This window comes from Cebus imitator, unplaced genomic scaffold (genome assembly GCF_001604975.1).
Source record: "Cebus imitator isolate Cc_AM_T3 unplaced genomic scaffold, Cebus_imitator-1.0 Scaffold301, whole genome shotgun sequence".
NCBI classification, from domain to species: Eukaryota; Metazoa; Chordata; class Mammalia; order Primates; family Cebidae; genus Cebus; species Cebus imitator.
The window spans coordinates 2,185,704-2,213,097 of NW_016107616.1; the positions used below are offsets into that span (position 1 = coordinate 2,185,704).

Genomic DNA, 27,394 nt, shown 5'->3' on the forward strand with positions numbered 1-27,394 from the left:
TTTTATGAAGTTGTGTGGTTCTGAGTTAGTTTCTTAATCCTGAGTTCTAATTTGATTGTATTGTGGTCTGAGAGGCTGTTATGATTTTCATTCTTTTGCATTTGCTGAGGAGTGATTTACCTCCAATTATGTGTTCAATTTTAGAGTAGGTGTGATGTCGTACTGAGAAGAATGTATATTCTGTTAATTTGGAGTGGAGAGTTCTCTAGATGTCTATTAGGTTTTCTTGGTCCAGATCTGAGTTCATGTCCTGGATATCCTTGTTAATTTTCTGTCTCGTTGATGTAATACTGACAGTAGAGTGTTAAAGTCTTCCACTATTATTGTACGGGGGTCTAAGTCTCTTTGAAGATCATTAGGAAATTGCTTTATGTATCTGGGTGCACCTGTATTGGGTGTGTATATATTTAGGATTGTTAGCTCTTCTTGTTGCATTGATCATTTTACCACTATGTAATGGCCTTGTCTCTTTTGATCTTTGTTGGTTTAAAGGCTATTTTATCAGAGACTAGAATTGCAACTCCTGCTTTTGTTTTGCTCTCCATTTGCTTGGTATATCTCCCTCCATCCCTTTATTTTAAGCCTATGTGTATTGTTGCATGTGAGATGGGTTTCCTGGATACAGCACACCATTGATTTTTAACTTTTTATCCAATTTTTCAGTCTGTGTCTTCTGATTGGGGCATTTAGCCCATTTACATTTAAGGTAAATATTGTTATGTGTGAATTTGATCCTGCCATTTTGATGCTAGCTGGTTGTTTTGCCCATTAGTTGACACAGTTTCTCCTCTGTGTCGATGCTGGGAATATCTCCAATTAAGCCTCTTCTTCAAGCTCAACTTTTCTATGAAGCTTTCCTGGACTCTCCAATAAAATTTACCCACCTCTTCATCGCACCTCCACTTATCTTGCTGTATGGCTGTATTTTTGAAGAAAAAAATATTTGCATTTCTATGTTGGACTATAAGCTCTTTTAGGACAGCACCTGTGTCCTATTTGTTTTATGATACCGGTGTTTTAAAAAGTTCCTGAATAATAGCCAGTGTTTGCCTTAGGAAACCCACAAAGTTCTAAATGTCCTAAACATAACCAAAAATTTACTTTAAAAAGCAATTCTAGATAGCTCTTCACATGGAAGTTTCTATGCTTTGGGTTATGTAGCAATGAATTCCGTATCACAGTCAATTCAACCAATGATCAGCCATCTCTAGATTAGACACAAAGGAAGCTGTCTCCTTATGTTGCAGTCTGGAGACTAGAAAAGCTGTTCTGTATTGGATATGGGTATATTATCTAGTCATCTCTCAATGTTAAGTGTTAAGATAAACTATCAGAAGCAGATGCAGCTATTTTAGTAACAGTGGAAGCGGCAGAGAGCACTGAATCATGAGAAGAGGAAGAAGCCTCTGAAGAATAATTCTAACGGGATGCTGTTGAAGAAGTAATGTTATTGAGCTTAAAAGAGCTGCTGTGTATAATATACTGTACAGGATGAATGTTGTTCCAGTTCTTCATGGGGCCTCGCTATGTTGCAGTTGAGATGTCACCATACAGCACATTTTGAAAATATTCTACGATCACTGATGGCTATATATATTTCACAGACTGGACTTATGTAATAGGTTATATAATTCAAACTTTATAGCATTTAAACTATTTCATTATCATATCATTAATATACAATATTAATTTGCATATTAGCAGTACAAAATGTATTTGATGGAAAAATATATATATTAAATCCCCAGCTCTTATGTTTCTACATTAACTCCAGCTTAAGTTTTCCAAATCAGGCCAACATTTACTTCACACTTTAAGATTGATTTTATACTTCAATATTGAATTTAGAGGCTTGCTTCCCCAGTGTCTAGTTTATTTTCCCTACATATACAAACTTAGGGCTTCTCCTGTTTCTCTACATCCATAAATATGTGGTCAAAGTTATAGTTGATCAAAAATCCAACAAACTTTATAACATGAAAAATGGAATAACACATACAAAAATTCTAGAGACATGATTGGGGTCTAGATATATGTGAAACATGATAAAGGAAGAATTTGGTGGGGTTCGTTAGATAAAAGAGTGTCTGCTCAGGACATGCAGCACATACAGAAATAGCCCAGAGTGATGGGAAGACTGGATATAGGGTAAAGCCACCACTTGCACAACGTTGAGTCTGAGTTGTTAATGTTAAAAAAAGAGAGTTAAAAAGTAGTCAATGTATAGAAGACATCTAAGGTTATCCAGTTAACATTCATTTGGTTTAGAAATCTCCTGTAAAAAATGAATTTTACAAAATTCTGCTGTTTTACAGATTTCAAAACCAAGCCTCAGAGAGTTTGAGTTGCAAAATGTCAGATATCTTCCTTGATAAATAAATTGGGATATACATTAAAAGTAAATGGAATAAATGTGTAAATTATCTGCACACAGAGTTGCTGAATTCCTGAGTACATACTGAATATCATGAAGAGGTAAAAATATTCAAAGATGGCCAAATAGGAACAACTCCTGCCTGCTCCTAGTGAAATCAATGCAGAAGGTGAGTGATTTCTGCATTTCCAGCTGAGGTACCCAGCTCATCTCATTGGGACTGGTTAGACAATGGGTGAAGTCCACTTCCCTGGAAAGAAGGCTGAAGCCAGGGAGCCAAGTGTTCTAGCTGAGTAGATCCCACTCCACCAGAGCCCAGCATGCTAAGATCCACTGGCTTGAAATTCTCAGAGCCAGCACAGCAGTCTGAAGTATACCTGGGACACTCAAGCTTGGTGGGGGTAGGGGCATCTGCCATTACTGATACTTGAGTAGGTGGTTTTCCCCTCACATTGTAAACAAAGCCAACAGGAAGCTGGAACTGTTTGAACCCTTTCCAGGTGAGTGGATGGTTCTGTCTCACTGGTGTTCCAGGTGTCACTGCAATATGAAAAAAACTCCTGCAGCTAGCTTGGTGTCTGCCCAAACAACCACCCAGTTTTGTGCTTGAAACCCAGGGCCTTTGTGGTTGGTGTAGGCACCTGAGGGAATCTCCTGATCTGCAGGTTGTGAAGACCATGGGAAAACCATAATGTCTGGGCCAGAATGCACCATTTCTCATGGCACAGTCCATCATGGCTTTCCTTGACTAGAGGAGGGAGTTTCCCAACCCCCTGCACTTCCCAGGTGAGGCGACGCCCCATCCTACTTCTGCTTGCACTCTGTGAGCTGCACCACAGCTTGGAAAAGCCACCATAGCCAGACTGCCTATCTAGATTCCTACACTCTGGGCAGGGCATATCTGAAAGAAAGGCAGCAGCCCCAAACAGGGACTTATAGATAAAACTCCCATCTCTCTGGGACAGAAGACCTGGGGGAAGAAACAGCTGTGGGCACACCTTCAGCAGATTTAAATGTTCCTGCCTGCCAGCTCTGAAGAGAGCAACACAGTGCTCAAGCTCTGCTAAGGGACAAACTGCCTTCTCAAGTGGGTCTCTGACAGTTATGACTCATGACTGGGAGACACTTCCCAGCAGGGGTTGACAGGCACCTCATACAGGAGAGCTCCAGCTGGCATCTGGTGAGTGCACCTCTGGGACGAAGCTTCCAGAGGAAGGAACAGGCAACAATCACCAGCCTCTGCTTGTGATACCTAGGCAAACAGTATGGAGTGGACTTACAGCCAACTCCAGCAGACTTGAAGCTGAGGGTCCTGGCTATCAGAAGGAAAACTAACAAACTGAAAGGAATAGCATCAACATCAATAAAAAAAGATGTCCACACAAAAATCCCATCCAAAGGTCACCAGTATCAAAGACCAAAGGTAGATATATCCATAAAGATGAGGACAAACCACTGGGAAAAGGCTGAAAATGCCAAAAACCAAAATGCCTCTTATCCTCCAAAGGATTGCAACTCCTCGCCAGCAAGGGAACAAAACTGGACAGAGAATGACTTTGACAAATTAACAGAAGTAGGCTTCAGAAGGTAGGTAATAACAAACTCCTCCAAGCTAAAGGAGAATGTTCTAACACAATGCAAGGAATCTAAGAACCTTGAAAAAGGTTAGAGGAATTGCTAATTAGAATAACCAATTTAGAGAAGAAAATAAATGTCCTGATGTAGCTGAAAAACACAGCACAAGAACTTCATGAAGTATAAACAAATATCAATAGCTGAATTGATCAAGCAGAAGAAGAGATTGAAGATCTCTGATCTTATGATCATATACCACTTAATGATATAAAGCATAAAGACAAGATTAGATAAAAAAGAATGAAAAGGAATGAACAAAGCCACCAAGAATTATGGGACTATGTGAAAAGACCAAATCCACATTTAATTGGTGTACCTGAAAGTGATAAAGAGAGTAGACCCAAGTTGGAAATCACTCTTCAGGATATTATCCAGAAGACCTTCCCAAACCTAGCAAGGCAGGCTAACATTCAAATTCAGAAAATACAGAGAATACCACAAAGATACTCCCCAAGAAAAGCAACCCAAAAACACGTAATTGTCAGATTCAGCAGGGTTGAAATGAAGGAAAAAATGTGAAAGGCGGTCAGAGAGAAAGACTGAATTACCCACAAAGGGAAGCCCATCAGACTAACAGCAGATCTCCCTGCAGAAACCCTACAAGCCAGAAGAGAATGGGACCCAATATTCAACATTCTTAAATAAAAGAATTTCATATCCAGCCAAACTAAGCTTCATAAGCGAAGAAGAAATAAAATCCTTTACAGACAAGTAAATGCTGAGAGACTTTGTCATCACCAGGCCTGCCTTACAAGAGCTCCTGAAGGAAACACTAAATATAGAAAGGAAAAGTAGGGACCAGCCCCTACAAAAATACACCAAAATATAAAGACCAATAACACTATGATGAAACTGTGTCAACTAGCGTACAAAATAACCAGATAGCATCATGATGGCAGAATCGAGTTCACACATAACAATACTAACTTAAATGTAAATGAGTAAAATGCCCCAATTAAAAGACACAGAATGGCAAATTGGATAAAGAGTCAGGGCTCATCAGTGTGCTGTATTCAGGAGACCCATCACACATGCAAAGACATACACAGGCTCAAAATGAAAGAATGGAGGAAAATTTACCAACCAAGTTAAAAGCAAAAAAAGAAAAAAAAAAGCAGTGGTTGCAATTCTAGTCTCCGACAAAACAGATTTTAAACCAACAAAGATCAAAAAAGACAAAGAAGGGTATTACATAATAGTAAAGGGATCGTTGCAACAACAAGAGCTAATTATCCTAAATATATTAAAGGGATCAATGCAACAACAAGAGCTAATTATCCTAAATATATTAAAGGGATCGATGCAACAAGAAGAGCTAACTATCCTAAATATATATGCACCCAGATTTATAAAACAAGTTCTTAGAGACTTACAAAAAGACTTAGACTCCCACACAATAATAGTGGGAGACTTTAACACACAATTGTCAATATTAGACAGATCAATGAGACAGAAAATTATCAAGAATATTTAGGACTTGAACTCAGTTCTGGACCAAGCAAATCTAATAGACATCTACAGAACTCTCTACCCCAAATTAACAGAATATACATTCTTCTCAGTGCCACATGGCACTTATTCTAAAATCGATAGACCACATAATTGGAAGTAAAACACTCCTTAACAAATGCAAAAGAATGGAAATCATAACAACCAGTCTCTCAGACCACAGTGCAATGAAATTAGAACTTAGAAATAAGAAAATCACTCAAAACCACAAAACTACAAGGAAATTGAACAACCTGTTCCTAAATGACTCCTGGGTAAATAATTAAAGGAGAAATCAAGTTCTTTGGAAACAATGAGAACAAAGACACAATGTCTCTGGGACACAGCTAAATCTCTGGGACATAGCTAAAACAGTGTTAAGAGGGAAATTTATAGCACTAAATGCTCACATTAGAAAGCTAGAAAGACCTCAAATTCACACCCTAACATCACAATTAAAAGAACTAGGGAAGCGAGAGAAAATTAATCCAAAAGTTAGCAGAAGGCAAGAAATAACTAAGATCAGAACAGAACTGAAGGAGGGAGAAACAAAAAACCTTCTAAAAAAGGAATGAATCCAGGAGCTGATTTTCTGAAAAAAATAACTAAATAGATAGACTCCTAGCTAGACTAATATAGAAGAAAAGAGAATAATCAAATAGACACAATGAAAATATGATAAAGAGGATATTACCAGTGAGCCCACAGTAATCCAAACTACCATCAGAGATTACTATAAACAACTCTATGCAAATAAACCAGAAAATCTACAGGAAATATATGAATTCCTGGACACATACACTCTTCTAAGGCTAAGCCAGGAAGAAGTCGAATGCCTGAATAGACCAATAACAAGGTCTGAAATTGAGGAAGCAATTAAAATAGCCTACCAACCAAAAAAAAAGCAACAGATGGATTCATAGCTGAATTCTATGAGAGGTAAAAAGAGGACCTGGTACAATTTCTCCTGAAACTATTCCAAACAATTGAAAAGGAGGAATTCCTCCCTAACTCATTTTATGAGGCCAGCATCATCCTGATACCAAAACCCAGCAGATATACAACAAAAAAATCAAAACTTCAGGCCAATAACCCTGATAAACATGGATGTGAAAATCCTCAATAAAATACTGAAAAACAAATTCAGCAGCACATAAAAAAGCTTATCCACCATGATCAAGTTGGCTCCATCCCTGGGATCCAAGTGTGCTTCAACATACACATTTCAATAAATGTAATCCATCGCATAAACAGAACTAAAGACAAAAACCACATGATTATCTCAATAGATGCAGAAAAGGCCTTTGATAAAATTCAACACCCCTTTCATGGTAGCATCTCTCAATAAACTAGGTATTGATGAAACATATCTCAAAATAATAACAGCTATTTATTACAAACCCACAGACAATATCATACTGAATAGGCAAAAGCTAGAAGCATTCCATTAGAAACCCAGCACAAGACAAGAATGCCCTCTCTCACCACTCCTACTCAACATAGTATTGGAAGTCCTAGTCAGGACAATCAGTTAAGAGAAAGAAAGAAAGGGTATTCAAACAGGAAGAGAGGAAGTCAAATTGTCTCTGTTTGCAGATGACGTGATTATATATTTAGAAAATCCCCCATCATCTCAGGCCAAAATCTCCTTAAGCTGATTAGCACCTTCAGCAAATTCTCAGGATATAAAATCAATGTACAAAAATCATGAGCATTCCTATACATCAATAATAGACAAACAGAGAGCCAAATCATGAGTGAGCTCCCATTCACAATTGCTACAAAGAGAATAAAATACCTAGAAATACAACTTACAAGTGATGTGAAGGGCCTCATCAAGGAGATCTACAAACCACGGCTCAAGGAAATAAGAGTGGACACAAACAAATGGGAAAACATTCATTGCTCACGAATAGGAAGAATCAGCATCATGAAAATGGCCATATTGCCCAAAGTAATTTATAGATTCAATGCTATTCCCATCAAGCTAACATTGACTTTCTTCACAGAATTAGAAAAAATTAATTTAAATTTCATATGGAACCAAAAAAGAGCCTATATAGCCAAGACAATCCTAAGCAAAAAGAACAAAGCTGGAGGCATTATGCTACCTGACTTCAAACTATATTAAAAGGCTATAGTAACCAAAACAGCATGGTACTGGTACAAATACTGATGTAAAAACTAATGGAACAAAACAGAGGCCTAAGAAATAATACCACACATCTACAACCATCTGATCTTTGACAAACCTGACAACCAGCAATGGGAAACAGGTTCCCTATTTAATAAATGGTGTTGGGAAAACTGGCTAGCCATATGCAGAAAACTGAAACTGGGCTCTTCCTAATACCTTACACAAAAATTAACTCAACATGGATTAAAGACTTAAACATAAGACCTAAAACCATAAAAACCCTAGAAGATAACCTAAGCAATACCATTCAGAACAGAGGCACCCATAAAGACGTCATGACGAAAACACCAAAAACAATAGCAACAAAAGCCAAAATTGACAAATGGGATCTAATTATGCTAAACAGCTTCTGCACAGCAAAATAAACTATCATCAGAGTAAACAGGCAACCTACAGAATGGGAGAAAATTTTTGCAATGTATCCACCTGACAAAGGTCTAATATCCAGAATCTATAAGAAACTTAAATTTACAAGAAAAAACAACCAACCAACCCCATCAAACAGTGGGCAAAGGATATGAACAGACATTTCTCAAAAGAAGACATTTATGTGGCCAAAAAACATGAAAAAAAGCTCACCATCATTGGTTATTAGAGAAATACAAATCAAAACCACAATGAGATACCATCTCATATCAGTTAGGATGACAATCATTAAAAAATTAGGAAAAAACAGATGCTGGAGAAGATGTGGAGAAAAAGAAATGGTTTTACACTGTTGGCGAGAGAGTAAAGTAGTTAAATCATTGTGAAAGACATTGTGGTGAATCCTCAAGGATCTAGAACGAGAAATATCATTGGAACCAGCAATCTCATTACTGGGTATATATCCAAAGGATTATGAATCATTCTACTATAAAGACACATGCACACGTATGTTTATTGGAGCACTATCCACAATAGCAAAGACTTGGAGCTAACCAAAATGCCCATAAATTATAGACTGGCTAAAGAAAATGTGACACATATACACTGTGGAATACTATGCAGCCATAAAAATGAATGAGTCCATGTTCTTTGCAGGGACAGGGATGAAGCTGGAAACCATCATTCTCAGTAAACTAACACAGGAACAGAAAAATCAAACACTGCATGTTCTCACTTATAAATGGAAGTTGAGCAGTGAGAACACATGGACACAGGGAGGGGAACAACACTGGGGCCTGTTGCAGGGTGGAGGCTAGGGAAGGGATAGCATTAGAAGAAATACCTAATGTAGATGATGGGTTTATGGATGCAACAAACCAACATGGCACATGAACACCTATGTAACAAACCTGCAGGTTCTACATATGTATCCTGGAACTTAAAGTATAATAAAAATTTTTTAAAAGATAATCATTCCTCTCCCTCCCATATGCAGGGGGAGGAGGCTTTATGTACCTCTACTAAAGTAGACACAGGAAAAATTTTTAAAAGGATAAAAAGTTGAAAGCATGCTCTTAAAAACAAACTCCAGGTAAAACATTACAGGAAATTGAAAAAAGAAAACACGGAACTGTTGTGTGGTATGGTATTCACTGAACCCATGTGGTTATAGAGGCATTAGAAAGGTTATAGCCCAAATTGAAGTATGCTGCATGTAAAATCTGTATATAACAATCTAAACTCAGTATAAAAACATATATAAAAATCTCATTAATAATATAAAGATGATGTGTTGAAATATCATTTGGATATATTGGGTTAAATAAAATATATTATTTAAACTAACATCAGCAGTTTCATTTGATTTTCAAAATACGACTACCAGAAAATTTTAAATTACATAAGTAGATCACATTTGTGGTTCATATTATATTTCTATAGGACAGAACTGTTATACAGGATATGCTGAAAAGGGTACAGAATAAATATTTTTGAATATCCTATAAAGTTTGGATATATTTCATGTCTTTTATATTAGATTCACAACAATTAAAGATAATTTCACTAGCTATTATTCTTATGTATGCTAGTCCTAGAAGTCTCGATGTTTTCTATTAAACAAAATTCTAAAGTCTGGGGTAAAATAAGTTAAATGTAAGTTATCTTCCTATTGTAAATCCTATTATAAACATTTAATATTTGTCTGAGATAGGGAAACAAAATTTAAGACCTTCTAAGTGACAAATATTGTACTATTAATTGTTTTAGTATAGAAAATATTTTTTAAACCTGTCTTAAATGCGGAACTAAGTGGTAAAAGAGAAAACTGGTATTGTTACCCTACTCTGCTAATTTACATTGAGATAACCTGTGGACAGACTATGTCCCACCCTTCCTGGGTATTTTTAATTGCTATGCCTCTGTCTTTCAGTAATGTATCTTATTTCTTTCATTATCTATAAAAGAAGCAAGTGTTCTTTCACCTTGAAAACTGAAATACTCTTACTGATATAATCAGATGCTTCCAACCCCTTTTAAAGGAAAGGAAATTGCTTCTCTGGCTGCAAGCCACCATGCAGCTGAGAACATGTCTCTTCGGAAATGTAAGGCACCCTAATGAATGACTTACTTTTGAAAGAGAGACAATCCCTGCAGTCATTCAGTACAAGCTACTGTTACTTAAGCACTTATGAAATAAATAAAAATAGATAAATAACAACCTCTCATTTGTAGCTGTCAGAGGTGACAGAAAGATAGAAAGTTATTTCCAACCAATCAAAATGTTGAATTTCATTACTGAAACTGAACAAAAACTTGTTTTTTCAGTCATTCCATTCTGTACTTTTAAATGTGATTAGCCTCTTCACTAGAAGGAATAAAAGGAGGAAGGAAGGAATCAAAACAAATTAAAATTTTAATCATGGACACATCTCTTTGAATTATTATATTTCACTGACAAGTGAGTTTTTATTTTGTCCTCATGATAAAAGACTATGGGTTTTGTATAGTATATTGTCACATTTTGCATTAGCTGCCATTTAATAGTTGTTTCCTCAGTTTGTGTTTTTCTTAGTTACAATAAATATGGAGTTCTATAGGAGCCCCGTTATCACTCCTATACCATTTGTTTTGCTTTATTTGATATTATTTATTTTACTCTAAAATAGAAGACCAAAGGATACCATTTAGAACATATAAACTGAACTGCCTTCAAATTTGGCACCACTAAATTTACATTCACTTCTTTCTGCCATTGCTTCATACCTACCACCTACTTTTATTCTGTTTTACTAGTAGTTCTAGCTGGAGCTAGTCACAGGATGGTGCTTTTGCCAAATTTCTAGGGAAGAGACAGAGTCTCAGAGACCTTGAGTAACAGCACCAAGGCTTCAAGCAATCCATTGACTTGCATAAGGCCATACATTAAAATATCAAATTAGAACAAAGCTGCTTTTCAAAAACACACTAACAGTGACTAAACTTTATCTAATCTTGAAAATTTTTCTCCAGACATGTGAATTAATTCAGTCAGTTACAGCTATTATGTAACCAGTACATTGCACTATGGAGGTAAATACACACACACATGTGCACACAAACACATACACACACATTGCTTTGGACATGATTTCTGCCTTAAAAGACAATGTGCTGTCAAGGGGAAGAAAAGCCAGTTCTAGTCATCTAATGCTGCATAAAAATCCACTCCAAAAGTTAGTGGCTTAAAACAACAGCCATTCTATTGCTCACAATCCTGCAAGCCAGGAATCTAAGCAAGGCTGATAGAAGACAGCTCAGCTCCTGCTTCATACAGGGTTGGTTAGTGTGGCTTGACTGGAGTTGGATGGTTCAGGATGGTGGGTCCCGTATGTGAGACTCAGATACTACCAGTGTCTCTACATGTGAGAGTCTTAATCCACTCTTATCATTTGATAGTCTAGGCTGAGAATCTTTCCAAAGGTGAAAATGAAAGCCTCAAGACCACTTAAGACTCAGGGCCAGAAGCAGTTATCTGTTGCACTCCATTACACACAGCAGATCACAGGATCAGTGCAAGTCAAAGGAAAGGAAAGAGACTGCATCTCTTGGTGAACAGAAAGAGGGAACAACAGACACTGGGGCCTACTTGAGGGTGAAGCGTGAGAGGAAGGAGAGGTTTAGAAAAAGAAGAAAGACTATAGGGTAGTATGCTTTACCTGGGTGATAAAATTACCTGTACATCCAACCCCCTAGTCATGAGTTTACCTATATAACAAATTTGCATATGTACCCCTGAACCTGAAAATTAAAATATTTTTAAAAAGACAAAAAAAGACGGATAAAGCCACATTACTAAGAAGTGGTAGAATAGGGGAAACTGTTGTAGAGATCTTTGGAAATAATCTTCAAAATACTTCTGAAACAAAAAATAAATGAATGGATATGAAAGCTTCCAGTGTACTGTATACAGAAAATTATGCCATAGAAGAATTTTAACAGACACTTAGAATGATCTAAGATGAACTGTGCAATTGTTTTTTTTAAAAAAAAGGACTACTATCCATTTTCTTAAAGACTTGAAATCAGCAGGGCACAAGACTGTTAATAACAAAGTCCCCCAAAAGTAAGTTGCAGGCGAAATAAGTAGGCATGTGTATGTTACAAACAAAAAGCCTAAAGGAGGAGGTGTATGAACAACTTTCTCCACTGCTGTGCCACTGTTCCCTAAAAATAATTTAAGATAACTAAATTTAGTAAAATAAGAGCTTCTTGACCAAAGTTTACATTGTTAAAAAGATTGCTTTTCCCTTTTTGTCTCCCTCTGTCTTTCTCAGACACACACACAAATGCAATCACACACATAGTCTCACACACACATACCCCTACCTCATCATAATTCTGGGTCACAGAAAAAATATATATTTAAAAATAACCAAGTGCAAATGGTATCTACCTACGAGGAATTATTTTTCAAGTGTTACTCAGAAAAAGATGCATAATCATGAATTGCTTCATTTGCAAGTAAGAAATAATAAAAAGTATAGTCAGGATTAAACTAAAATTATGAACATAAGAACAAAATACCTTAAAAGCAGGAGAAAATAATAATACAAAAATTAATGAGCAATAGAGCAGAGAAACAGTAGAATTAGAAGTAAAATCAGGAGCTGGGTATTGGAGCCAGGTATGGTGGCTCACACCTGTAACCCTGGCACTTTGGGATACTGAGGCATGAGGAACGCTTGAGCACAGGACCAGCCTGGGAAACATAGTGAGAACCCATCTTTCCAAAAAAAAATTTTTTAAGTTAGCCAGGCATGGTGCCATGTGCCTGCAGTCCTAGCTATTTGGGAGACTAAGGTGAGAGTATCACTTGGTGGAGTTCAACGCTGAAGTGAGCTGTGACTGTGCCACTACACTCCAGCCTTGGTGACAGAGTGAAACCTTGCTCTCAAGAAAAGAAAGAAAGAGCTTGTTCTTTAAAAAGACTAATAAAAGACACAAACTTCTAACAAAGTTTAAAAAATAAATAAATATATTAAGCCTTTAAAAAGGATATAATTGCAAGTTTTTTTTTCTTAATTACAAAAGAATATTAATAGAGTTCTCTGTTAATGAATTTGATAATATTAATTATATCAATTGTTTTCAAAGAAATTTAGCAAAGATCAGTATTTATTCAGGAAGTATTAGAAAATTAAAATAACACTATAACCAGTGAAGCATCTGCAATGTTTTCAAAGAAGTACCTTCAGCAAAAAACTGTCCTTCTCACATTGCAGCAAGTTAAATGAGTCAAATGTATGAACAATTACAGTGCTATTTCAATTTCGCAGGAACATAAAAATAAATGAAATAATCTACTTCTTTTCATGAAAAACTTGGTACAATTAAAGTTATTCCTCACAAGGAAAAGAGCATACCAGTGTTGCCCAAGTGTGTTGTAAAGAATTCTACCTATCTAGGATTACATTAAATAGTCCTTGGAAAAATTGAGGTTTCCAGTTCAATATAAAAAGGAAAACAGAACAAATGTATAGATTCCAGTTACATGTAAATTCCTTTCCAAAAGTTTGTGCATTGTTTCTTTGGTAGGAAAATAGTTTTCTAAATTAATCATAAACACAGTATGATTAGTTAAATTTTCTGAGATTTAAATCATTTGCAAATAACTTAACTATATTGACTGATTTAAACCTCACAACAATCTTGTGAGCCACTGCAGCAGAAAAGTAAATGGCCCTATTGGCCATTCTTATCTTCCCCAATCTTGAATCTGGGCACATGGTTGCTAAGCTAAAGAATGTGTTTCTCAACCAGGTGCAGTGGCTCTCGCTTGTAATCCCAGCACTTTGGAAGGCCGAGGCAGGCAGATCACAAGGTCAGGAGATCAAGACCATCCTGGCTAACACAGTGAAACCCCATCTCTACTAAAAATACAAAATATTAGCCTAACCTGCTGTCATGCTCCTATAATCCCAGCTGCTTGGGAGGCAGGGGCAGGAGTATCGCTTGAACTCGGGAGGTAGATGTTGGAGTGAGCCAAGATCACACCACGGCACTCCAGCCTGGGCAATAGAGCGACACTCTCAAAAAAAAAAAAAAAAAAAAAAGAATGTATTTCTCAGCCCCCCCTTAAAGCAAGCAGGGACCTTTTGGAAAATGAGGAAAATGCAATGTATGTACAATTCCCAGGTATTTCCTGGAAAACAATTGTCATATGTTCCCCCCCATCTTTTTCTCCTTTCTGCCGCCTGCAGATGATGAAAACTGAAATAGCCATTTTGAATACACAAGTTGCAGCTACATATGAAGATCACAGAGCCACTTTTTTCCTCTAAATACTTTCGTACTTTTAGACTATTATGTGGGTGAGAAATAATTCCAGTAATTTTTAATTTATTGTAGTTGAAAACCGTGTTATATAGATTACCCTATATCCTAACTTGTACACATTGGCACTTTCACTATTACCATTTTAAATACATTTATTGGGGAAATGAAGCAACTTAAAGCAACAACTAGTAGCCTGTAAAAACTAAAGTCAAGCAAAATATGACTCCAGACCCCATATTACTGACCACCATGCAATTGCTGCCTTAATAGCTAGAGTTCTTAAAAGCCATTCTACAACTGTAACCGTGTGATTATAAGAAACTTCCATAACATTTTGACAATGTGTATCAAACGGAATTGACATTTAGAAAAGATGTAGGGGTAGGCGTAGTTACATCTGAATGAAACAATTGCTCCAATTTTATTGAAAATTAGAATTTATCTTTACATTTAAATGGAAAAATTGAAGAGCCTGAAACATCACATTGATCCATGCCACTCTTAAATGAATTACACAGAGCTGGTGAACTGCACTGATTCTAGGTATCAATGTCTAATAGTATGGTGGGTCTTGCTATAGATCACTAATGGCTTGACAGATAGCATCCATTCAAACACAATCTCTGACCCCTTGTTACAGGATACTCTTTGACTTTCAATTAGAAGTTTTGAGAGATTAAGATCTTTATTTTCTTCTTTTACAAGATAACATCTATCTGTCTCACATAGCAGCATGTGTAGCACACATATATTGAAGATTATTAAGTTAACAGAAAGAAAGGATGAGAAAAAGAAAGGTTAAAGAGAAATTTTACTAATTTTATTTTCCATTTACAACGTATCAACATCAGGATAAAAAGACAAATCAAGATCTTAGTATCTATAGCAATCTACAGATTCAGCACAATTCTTAGCAAAATGTCAATGGCATTTTTTACAGAAACAGAAAAAACACTTCTGAAATTCTTATGGAATCAGAAAAGACCCCAAACACCCAAAGTGATCTTGAGAAAGAAGAAAAAAGCATCAAACTTTCTTATTTCAAACTACATTACAAAGCTATAGTAATCAAAACAGTGTGGTACTACCATAAAAATAAACATTTAAACCAATGGAATAGAATTTAGAGCCCAGAAATATACCGATGCAACCATGGTCAACTAATCTCTGACAAGGGCACCAACAGAAAACAATGGAGAAAGGAAAGTCTCTCAAGTGGTGTTGGGAAAACTGGTTATCCACTTGCAAAAGAAAGAAATTTGACCATTTCCTTGCATCCTAAACAAAAATTAACTTGAAATGGATTAAAGGCTTTAAGTTGCAGTCAAAAATAAGTAGGCATGTGTATCCTATTAGCAAAAAGCCAAAACAATGAGGCAAATGAACAACTTTCTCCACTGTTGTACCACTGAAACTGCAAAATTGTTAGAAGAAAATTTAGGGGGAAATGTTTTTGACACTGATCTTGGCAATGACTTTTTGACATAACACCAGAAGCAGAGGTGACAAAAGAAAAAAATTAACTAGCATGACTACATAAAAGTAATTCTTTTTCTATTTAGAAAAAAGGTACAGCTCACTGCCAGTTCTCACTTAATTTTACATAAACATGCTCTTTGAAGTTGAAGCAAATCTGACTAATTTTCAATGTGAAAATAAAATACAAAAACTGTTCTTGAAGTTATTTCTAAAGAGAGCTAACATCAGAATTGTCTGAATCATCAGAATTGCCTATTTTGGAAAAATGGAATTCATCAAATAAATCTTCCACCAACAACTGTTAGCGAACAATGTTAAAAGGTGTAAGAGTGCTGTATTTTCTAGGATTTGACATTTTCAGAAATCGAGATTCACTATATTTTGTAAATGAAAATACCACTACTAAAAACAGAATGCTATAAATGAACAATGTCTTTTGTTTCCAAAGGTGATATGCTGAATAGATGCAAAATAATGATAAAAGCAAGATATTTTGTGGCAAAGTTATCTCGGGGTAAATGATGTAACCATAAGCGTTGCTGGCAGATATTCTCAGGTAAATGGGAAAAGGGTTAAAAATCTTCTGCACAGGAAAAGAAACAATCAACAAAATGAAAAGGCAACCTATGAAATGAGTGAAACTATTTGCAAGCTAAATATCAGATAAGGGATTAATATTGAAAATATATAAGGAGTGCACCCAACTCAATAGCAAACAGGTAAACAGCCAAATTTAAAAATAGGCAAGAGCTGAATAAACATTTTTCCAAAGAAGATGTACAAATGTACAAGTATGTGAAAAAATGTTCAACAAAACAAATCTAGAAACACAAATCAAAACCACAATGAGACCACCTGTTATAATGCCTATTATCAAAAAGGTAAGAGATCAGTGTTGGCAGGGAAGAGAAAAAACGAGAATGTGTAATTCACTACATAACAGAACCAAAGACAAAAACCACATGATTATCTCAATAGGTGGAGATAAGTCCTTCAACAAAATTGAACAACTCTTTATGCTAAAATTTCTCAATAAACTTGGTATGGAGGGAACATATCTCAAAATAATAAAACCTATTTATGACAAACCTACAGCCAATATAATACTGAATGCAAAAACTAGAAGCATTACCTTTGAAATCTGGCACTAGACAAGGATGCCCTCTCTGACCACTCCTATTCAATATAGTATTGGAAGGTCTAGCCAGAGCAATCAGGCAAGAAAAAGAAATAAACACTATTCAATTAGGAAAGGAGGAAGACAAATTGTCTCTATTTGCAGACAACATGATTATATAATTAGAAGACCCCATCATCTCAGCCCAAAATCTCCTGAAACTGATAAGAAACTTCAGCAAAGTCTCAGGACACAAAATCAAGGAGCAAAAACCACAAGCTTTCTTATACACCAATAACAGACTTAAAGAGAGCCAAATCAAGAAGGAACTGCCATTCACAATTGCTACAAAGAGAATAAAATACCTAGGAATACAACTAACAAAGATTGTAAAGGAGCTCTTCAAGAAGAACTACAAACCACTGCTCAATGAAACAAGAGAGGACACAAACAGATGGAGAAACATTCCATGTTCATGGTTAGAAATAATCAGTATCATGACAATGGCCATACTTCCCAAAGTAATTTGTAGATTCAACGCTAACCTGATCAAGCTACCAGTGACCCTCTTCACAGAACTGGAAAAAACTACCTTAAACTTCATATGGAACCAAAACAGAACCCATATAGCCAAGTCAATTCTAAGCAAAAAGAACAAAGCTGGACGCATTATGATACCTAGCTTGAAACTATACTACAGGGCTACAGTAATCAAAACAGCATGGTACTGGTACCAAAACAGAGATATAGACCGATGGAACAGAACAGAGGCCTCGGAGACAATACCACACATCTACAACCATCTGATCTTTGATGAACCTGACAAAAACAAGCAATGGGGAAAGGATTCCCTGTTTAATAAATGGTGTTGGGAAAACTGGCTAGCCATGTGCAGAAAGTAGAAACTGGTCCCCTTCCTGACACCTTACAGAAAAATTAACTCCAGATGGATTAAAGACTTAAACATAAGACCTAACACCATAAAAACCCTAGAAGAAAACCTAGGCAAACCATTCAGGACATAGACATAGGCAAGGACTTCATGAAGAAAACACCAAAAGCATTGGCAACAGAAGTCAAAATAGACAAATGGGATGTAATTAAACTCCAGAGCTTCTGTACAGCAAAAGACATAATTATTAGAGTGAACCAGCAACTAACAGAATGGGAAAAAAATTTTGCAATCTACCCATCTGACAAAGGACTTATATCAAGAATTTACAAAAAACAAAAACAGTTTTACAAGAAAAAAACAAAGAAACCCATTCAAAAGTGGACAAAGGATATAAACAGGCACTTTTCAAAAGAAGACATATATGAGGCCAACAAACATATGAAAAAATGCTCATCATCACTGATCATTAGAGTAATACAAATCAAAACTACATTGAAATACCATCTCACTCCAGTTAGAATGGTGATCATTAAAAAATCTGCAGACAAGAGATGCTGGAGAGGATGTGGAGAAATAGGAACACTTTTGCGCTGTTGGTGGGAGTGTAAATTAGTTCAACCATTGTAGAAGACAGTGTGGTGATTCCTCAAGGACCTAGAAAGAGAAATCATTTGACCCAGCAATCCCATTACTGGGTATATATCCAAAGGATTATAAATGGTTCTATTATAAAGACACATGCACATGTATGTTCATTTTGGCACTGTTTACAATAGCAAAGACCTGGAACCAATCCAAATGCCCATTGATGATAGACTGGACAGGGAAAATGTGGCACATATACACCATGGAATACTATGCAGCCATAAAAAAACAATGAGTTTGTGTCCTTTGTAGGGACATGGATGAACCTGGAAACCATCATTCTCAGCAAACTGACACAAGAACAGAAAATCAAACACCTCATGTTCTCACTCATAGGCGGGTGTTGAACAATGAGAAACCATGTACACAGAGAAGGGAGCATCACACACTGAGGCTTGTTGGGGGGAACTAGGGGAGGAACAGTGGGGGGTAGGGAGTTGGGGAGGGATAAAATGGGGAGAAATGCTAGATACAGGTGATGGGGATAGAAGCAGCAAACCACATTGCTATGTATGTACCTATGCAACAATCCTGCATGTTCTTCACATGTACCCCAGAACCTAAAGTGCAATAAAACATATATTTTTATAAAAGGGAACCTTTGAACAAAGTTGATAGGAATGTATATTAGCAGAGCCATTATAAAAAGCAGTATGCAGAGTTCTCAAAAAATTAAAAATAGAACTACAATATGACCCAGCCATTCCATGGAAATATATCGAAAGGAAATGAGATCAGGATGTTGAGGAGATATCTGTATTGCCATGCTTCTTGGCAGCACTACTTATAATAGTCAAGATATGGAATCAACCTAAGGGTCTATCAACAAATCAATAGATAAAATAAATGTGATACATACATAAAACAATATCATTTAGCCTTTAAAAAGAGGGAAATCGTGCCATTTGAGACTGCATGAATGAACCTGGAGGATACTATGTTAATTTAAATAGGCCAGGTACATAAAGACAAATATCTCATGATCTTACTTACATTTACATGCAGAATTTTAAAAAGCTGAATTCGTAGATGCAGAAATAAGAATGGTGGTTACCAGGCTCTGGGGGTCGAATAAATATGGAGATGTTGGCCAAAGAGTAAGAGTTTTCAGTTATAAGATGAACAAATTCTGGGGATCTAAGGTACAGAATGAATGGTGATTTATGTTTTAATTAATTTGATTGTTGTAATCATTATACAGTGTGTATATATATCAAGTCATTACATTGTATACTTGAACATACACAATTTTTTATTTAAAAATGTTAAAAGTATCAACGATCCAAACTTCATAAACTTTGTGTAATCTTACTGAATGAACTTTCATACATTGTCTGAATGAAGAATATTAGTCTAGAGAAGTTGTAGTAATCACACAATAGGAGGGAGTGGGTAACTTTTACAAATGATCTAGAGTGACTTCATGGAACACATAGGGAAGAAATATGGTTTAAAGAATGTATAAGAGTTTTACAATCAGATGATGATGGAATCTAGGAAGAAGGGCAACGTAAGCAAAACCAACAATTTAATAAAAAACAACACAAATAACAAATTGCTCATGCTATTGTAGCTCAGACACAATGACTAGAGTGGTTTAACAGAAATAATTCTGGCCTCCTACTGACAAAGAATAGATTCAGTGATGTTACACAAGAAGTAGTATAATATCTATTTGACTCAAGAAACATTTGGCTTCACAAATCATAGAAAAAAGGTGAAAAGATATGTTTAAGGACACATAAAGATCCCCCAAATTTGAGAGCAGTAGTGTTATATAGCCAGGCTGTTACCGGTGGAAGAGACCCCAAGTTATGGGTGGTCTATCCTTACAGGTCCATACCAACTTACAGTCCTTGCCTCCTCAGAAGAAAGAATTTGACTGAAGGGCACAAGGCAGAAAAAGAGACCAAGGCAAGTTCCAGAGCAAGAACGAAGTTTATTTTAAAAGGCCTTAATACAGGAAAGAAAGGAAGGTGCACTTGGAAGAGATCCAAGTGGGCACGTGAAGGTTAAAGAGAGAAGGTCAAGAGTTCCGTTTAACCCTGGTCCTGGGAGTTTTGTAAGGTCACCTCTTTTCCATGATTTTTCCCTTAGGGTGGGCTGCCCACATGCACAAAGCCCTTCGTGCCCTTGGTGGGAAGGGAGCCCGTGCAGTATGTTTAGGGAGTTATACACACGCTTACCTAAGGCTTTCTTTCTTTCTCCAGTGGAGTGTACCCAGAAGATCATACTTCGCCATTTTTGTCTCTTAATATGCATACCCAGAAAGTTTCTTCTCCCTCAGGTCTGCATTTGGTTAGCATTTTGATGTTAAAGGTACGGACCATCAGGAAATGGCTGCTCCCTGGCACTGCCAGATTATCACTCTCAGATAGACAATGCGATAATTGCCGAGTCATCACCAGATATTTCTAGTGGGTGAGGGGAGAACCCTCACCTGCCATGCTTATGCCTAGCTACCTATAGCAAGACCTCACAAGAATTAGACCAGGAAAGCCATCAGAAATCAAAGTCTCTTTGTCTCCCCTACAGAAATCACATTTTCATAAATTTCTGGGATTTTTTTCTGCTAGACTACTTCATTTGCCTGCCTCTCCTCTAGGGATCCTTTCCTGATTCAGTGTGCATATGTCTCTAAGTGACTATTTCAACCCCCTCTACACAATAACAACTCTTTACACATCATATTGATACATGTCCCTAAGGTTCACTGCTTTAGGCAGGACTGTTTCCCAATTCTAAATTCCTAAGAGGTGGATCTGATTGGCTCTCTTCCCATTTTTTTGAGCCAGGCTATGCAAGCCATAGGTTTTTGCTTTGCTAGAATACGGACTTGCTGCCTTGGGGTAGATGCACATCCTGGTCCAATAAGTATCAGCCAGATGGTGTGGTCATGTGGTACATCCCTATAACAAACCCACTCATTAGTGAGCAAGGGCCTCAGCAGCTTCCCTTAGAAGGGGCTGCAGAAATAGCAGGCCATTATATATAAGCATAGTACAGCTTTGATAATTTTGCTCAACTGAGAAACTGTTTTCAACTCAGATGCTAATCAAGAAACTATTCTTTCTGCCAAATGCAGTAGAATGAAATACACTTGCAAGTGCTGCAGTTGGAAACACAAAGGCAGCTAGCCAGAGCATACAGAACACAACAGGGCAAAATACTTCAGTGGGCACAGAATCTGTAAGTTGGAGAGGAGCAGTACTAACAAACAGAGAAGAGAGACAGGATCTATCCATTTTGAGTAAGAGAAATTTACCCTGGCCAGTTGGAGTAAAAAGAATTCACTGGATAGATACAGGAGGAGCAGCCAGACCTATGAGGAAAGCTCAAACATCAGTCAGGTAGTTTTTAGAGAGTCTAAATTGGAAGGAGCTATTCGAGAAGTTCATCCAGGTGCTACAGCTGGAATGAAGAGGTCCAACTTTTTCAATTTATTTGTCATTCTGTCAAATTCTCAGAATTCCATGAGTGCCCAATTGGGCTTGAGATATAGAAGAGAAGACAGCACTCATTCGAAAAATTCTGCCAAAAGGTGGTTAAAAAAAAACTCCCCAAAAGGAAACTTTAAGTACTATTTAAAAGATAAAGTGGAATAGTTGTTGGTCAGAAAAAAATTCTAATGTCCATCATAGAAAGGGTTTCTTGAGCAATCAGCAATTAGTAGAGGCAGTTGGCAAAATACAATGATGAGAAAAACCTCTTTACAAATACTACTGAAAACACTGGTTAATAAAAGTAAAATCTGAATAAATGCAGATGAAACTAAATCATATCTTCTACTGGAAATAATGATAATAGCTAGAATGTTCATAGTACTTCCTATGTGCTATTAACTCTTCTAAACAGATTCTTTTTTTAATCCAGTTAATCTTCACTTTTGCCCCCATGAACTTTTCTGATAAATCCCACTTTGACGGAGAAAAGTAAATATCTACAAAGGAAGTAGATCCAATTCCTAGAATGTGACTCCACTCTACACTCTGCCTAAGAACCCACTACAAGATTCTTAGCAAAGGAAGAAAAGGAAATGGGGTTCAGAAAGCCCAGGGAACAGAAAGAAGACAACCAGAATGTAGACAAAGCAAGAGGAGGAACTAACCTTAGATAAAAACAGATATCCTGACTGTCAAGGTAAAGATTTAACTAGGAAGTGGTGAGGTTGTTGCTCCCTCTGAGCCCACCACTGACTCTTGGGGCATACAGAGGGGCTGCAGTGTGCTCTTCCAGTCCCCTCCATGTTCCCCGGCACCACCATTCCCCTTCCTAAGGCCGCTGCTTGCCCAGGGGTGTATGGAAGTAATGGAAGGACCCCTCAACCTGGTTTATCAACGGAGCAGATGAGCAGACCGTTCATTAGCTGCAGGCAAATATGAAGAGGCTATTTCTTCTTACAAAAAGGCTGCAGCATATCTTTCTGAAGCCATGAAGCTGACACAATCTGAACAGGCTCATCTTTCACTGGAATTGCAAAGGGATAGGCACAAGAAACAGCTCCTCCTCATCCAAGAGAGATGGAAAAGGGCCCAGCGTGAAGAAAGATTGAAAGCCCAGCAGAACACATACAAGGATATAGCTGCCCATCTTCAGGCATCTCACAAACCCTCTGCAGAGGATGCAGAGGGCCAAAGCCCCCTTTCTCAGAAGTACAGTCTTTCCACAGAGAAGCGCCTGCCTGAGATTCAGGGGATCTGTGACAGGGATCCAGACACAGTACTATATTTACTTCAGCAAAAGAGTGAGCCCGTGGAGCCATATATTGGAAGCAATGCCCCAAAAGATGATAAAATAATTATAGAGGAGCAGGCAACCAAAATTGCAGATTTGAAGAGACACGTGGAATTCCTTGTGGCTGAAAATGAAAGATTAAGGAAAGAAAATAAACAACTAAAGGCTGAAATGGCCAGACTTCTAAAAGGTCCAATAGAAAAAGAGCTGGATATAGATGCTGATTTTGTAGAAATGTCAGAGTTATGGAGCTTGCCACCACATTCAGAAACTGCTACAGCCTCCTCAACCTGGCAGAAGTTTGCAGCAAATACCGGGAAAGCCAAGGACATTCCAATCTCCAATCTTCCTCCCTTGGATTTTCCATCTCCAGAACTTCCCCTTATGGAGCTCTCTGAGGATATTCTGAAAGGATTTATGAATAATTGAAATGGAAGGCCACAGGAGAGGAGGGGAGAAGAGGAAATAATACAGTAATACTTAATCCAGCAAAAAAAAAGAAAAAGAAAAAGGAAAAACCAGATAGAAGGGTCATCCCAGAAATGCTTCGTCATCTGGCTGACTGTGAGAGAAGAGGCATTGCCAAGACTTGGGAAACAGTCATTGTGAAATGTGTCTCGTATCTGATTCACTGACTTGTGCTAATGATTCTGAGTTGGTAGACATTAAACTCATAGAGGGTTCACTTTCTCCTAATACAAACCAAATGGCCCCCTGGAATAATTTTTTTCAAGCAACAATTGTTTTTCTTATCTTCAGGGTTAATATGTATAAAAGTATGTTATGCGTAACTAACCTATAATGCCATAAATGATAATGCAAAACCTAAATAATATGGTGGTCTGAGGAGCTACCTTCTATTTGAAACAAGCTTTCTATCATGCATTGACTGTGCATTTTGTTAATGCACATTTTGTTTGTTTAAATAAGGTGTGTAAGATACACACCCTTCTAGATGAAACTATATGTGCCACACTCTGCACTACTGATAATAACCTCAAGACTATCAGGAGAAATATTTAAATTTCCATTTTATGAATAAAATTTCCAAACTATTATGTTTTTTTAAACAAATTACCAGTTAACATAATTAATCAGGGTGCATTTTAAGTTCTACCTTTGTTTATTGTATAATGCATTATTTGAAAATACTAAGGAGGAAATACCCTTTGTTTTTAATGATGCAAGAGTGGGAGTAATGTTAGTTGGCAGTATTTGATTGTAAGAAATCAATAAAGTAATTATGTTTTTTTTTAAAAAAAAAGATTTAACTAATATTTTGGTTAAGAGACAAATAGGAATTAATAGAAAAGTCTACTCCATATTGTTTATATAGTTTCTTAAATCTCTAAGTTCTGAGGTTTACTATATAGTACATTTATTTTTCCAAATCATAAGATCAGACATTCCCACCGAATCTTGTCCTACCATCTATTCTAATTAAACCCCTTTCACCTCACTGCCAACAACGGCCCAGCTCGGGCTATAATAGATAGTTGAAGCAGAGACTGAAAATTGGATATTTCCAGTTTATGTTATTACATGAAGGAAACATTTTGTATCGTTTTCCATCTTAGTTTGAAATAATCTTTAAGCAATAGAAATTCCTGCTAGCCTGATTAATGTTATTCAGATTTATGTCCAGGAAAGGAAGAGAAAAAGAACAAGAGGCCAGGGATAGCCTGGCTATTATAGTCTGCATCCTCTCAATGATCAACTGTTTACATTTATTTTACAGAGTTTTAAGAACTTCAGTTCTTCCCCTTTGTTTTGCCGTCAATGGGACTCCAAATTGCAATTGTTTATAAATAATGGAAGTTTATTTTGTTACAAAAAAAAAAAAAAAGGCTTGTCTGCAATTTTAGATAAACTTAAATCCTGTGCACTAGAAAGAGCCAAACATTAATCTGGAACTAAAAAACGTGCCATCTTCTTGTTTTCAACTTGGGTTTACTGCTTATAATATTGCTAATTGCCCACTGCAAGTAGACTAAACTGTATAAAGTTGCAAAATTCCACTAACAGTACATAGTTAGTCATATGGTAAATAAAATGTGAAATTCTAATGTGTTCTGTTTCCTGATCCTCCTTCTATCTTCATACCTGAATTGCTTTGAAAAAGTGAAATAGAGGAGGCAGATCAAACCAAGGGCAACAAGGCCAAAGAAATTGGGTTTCAATGCCATTTATCTTTGCCTTTCTACTCTCTCACATGTTTTTCAAATCCCTTTTTACTATCTAAGAAGAGATACTGAGCTAGTACAGTAAAGTAAAAAGTAAGAGGCCTCAAAAATCAGTTTTATGAGTTGATATCAATTTTTAAAACAAGTTTTATTTCTTTGCTTTTTTTTTTTCTTTTAGCTGTCATTGAGCACCTACTATGTGCCGGGCACAAGCCCAAGCACTTTGCATGCATTATCCTACTTAATATTCCGACAGTAATTTGAAAAGTCGACTCTATTATTGTCATTATTATTATTACTGTAAAAATGAGAAAACTTAAGTATCTTACTTGTTACACACAGCTAAACTGAACTTAAAGGACTTGGTGTGAATCATTGTGTGAACAGAGCATTCTTCACCTTCAAGTCTCTATTGCTCATCAATTAACTATGTACCAGGCACTATTCTATGCACTGGAGATATAATTAAGTGAACAAGCCATACCAAGACCCTGCCCTCCTGAATTGTGCATGTTAGTACAGAAAGCAGATAATAATCATGCCATTTTAAAATATGTAATTCTGGATAGTAGCAAAAGCTGTGAATATTCAAACAGGATAATTTGCTAGAAAGTACCTGGTGGGAAGACTGTGATCAGAAAAATCTCCCTTCAGAGGGCTGTCTGAGGAAATGACATCTGAGGTGAGACCTGAATGATAAGAAGTGCCCAGCCATGTGAACGTCTGGGTGTAAACTATTTCAGACAGTGAAAAGGACTCATGGATGGAGGGAGAAAGATGGCAGGTATATTAGAGAGATGGAATGATGATTCAGTGTGCCTGGATCACAGTAAACAAGTGAGACAGTATAAGCAATGAGTTAAAGACATAGGCAAGGACCGGATCATGAAGGGCTTTGGAGGCCAGAGAGAAGTGCATGGATTGTATCCTAAATGAAATGAGAAGCCATTGGAGAGTATTAAGCAAGGAAGTGATTGAATTGGATTTAAGCTATATTAATAAACACACACACACATTATACATATAATATGTTATAGACATAGATATACAGAGAGAGTATAGCTAGAGTAGAGATAGAAATACATTTCACCCTGGCTGCTAGGTGGCAAATGCAATAGAGGGAGCAAGAGGAGATGCAAAAAAGACTAATGATAAGCCTCTTGCAGTAGCCTAAGAAAGAGACAATGGTGGCTTTGACTGAGTAAATGGCAAAAGGGAAGGAGATTTTGAATTTATATTGAATAGGCGACTGACTGGATTCTCTGAAGGATTAGAAGAAGGTCACTAGAATAAGAGAGGGATCAAAGGTGACTTACATTTTGGGCCCAAGCAACTTATTTCTTAGCAACATCCTTGACGAAGATGTAGAGAAGCAATTCCTGACACCTGTAATTAGCAATATGGATTATTATCTTATTGGGTGTAAGACCTAATGGGAGTGTGGAAAAGAAAATGAAAAGGGAAGTCCATAGCTCCAGCTTTACCACTAACAGTATGACCTGAAAACATGTCACTTATCCTTTCTGAGCCTTAAGTATAAAACAAGTTTGACAGACTGATAATCCCTAGTGTCCTTTCACACAGAAAAATTCTTCTATTGCAACTCACTTCTCACCACTGCTCCTATAGTATCTTTTGAAAAGCAGACTGATAGCAATTGTTTTTTAACGGAAAGAAAACAGACAGATCATATGAAAATTTTCCCATGAGCAATTTTGGTTAATCATGACAAATCATCTGTACTGCACTAGCATGCAAAGACTCCAACTGTCAAATATATCCTACTACTATTCCTCTTATGAACTATCACCACCAACTTGTCCATTGAATTAATTAGTGGCCATTTCACTTCCTCACTGGGTTTTGCCTCCAGCATGCTTGTTCTTCAGATGCTGGAAACTTAAAGTCTCAAGAGCTAATAGACTGTTCTACGATCTTCAATGTCAACCTAATTTTGATCACA

The 27,394-nt window shown here is 36.8% G+C and overlaps 1 protein-coding gene across 1 annotated transcript; it reads left to right on the plus strand.

The window, feature by feature from the left end:
- Window positions 1–22,813: 22,813 nt before the first annotated feature.
- Window positions 22,814–24,498, plus strand: LOC108285562 (nuclear receptor-binding factor 2-like). Its single transcript, XM_017502849.2, is given in 1 exon segment — window positions 22,814–24,498. A coding segment is annotated over 1 exon segment (864 nt). The 3' UTR covers window positions 23,678–24,498.
- The last annotated feature ends 2,896 nt before the right edge of the window (window positions 24,499–27,394 follow it).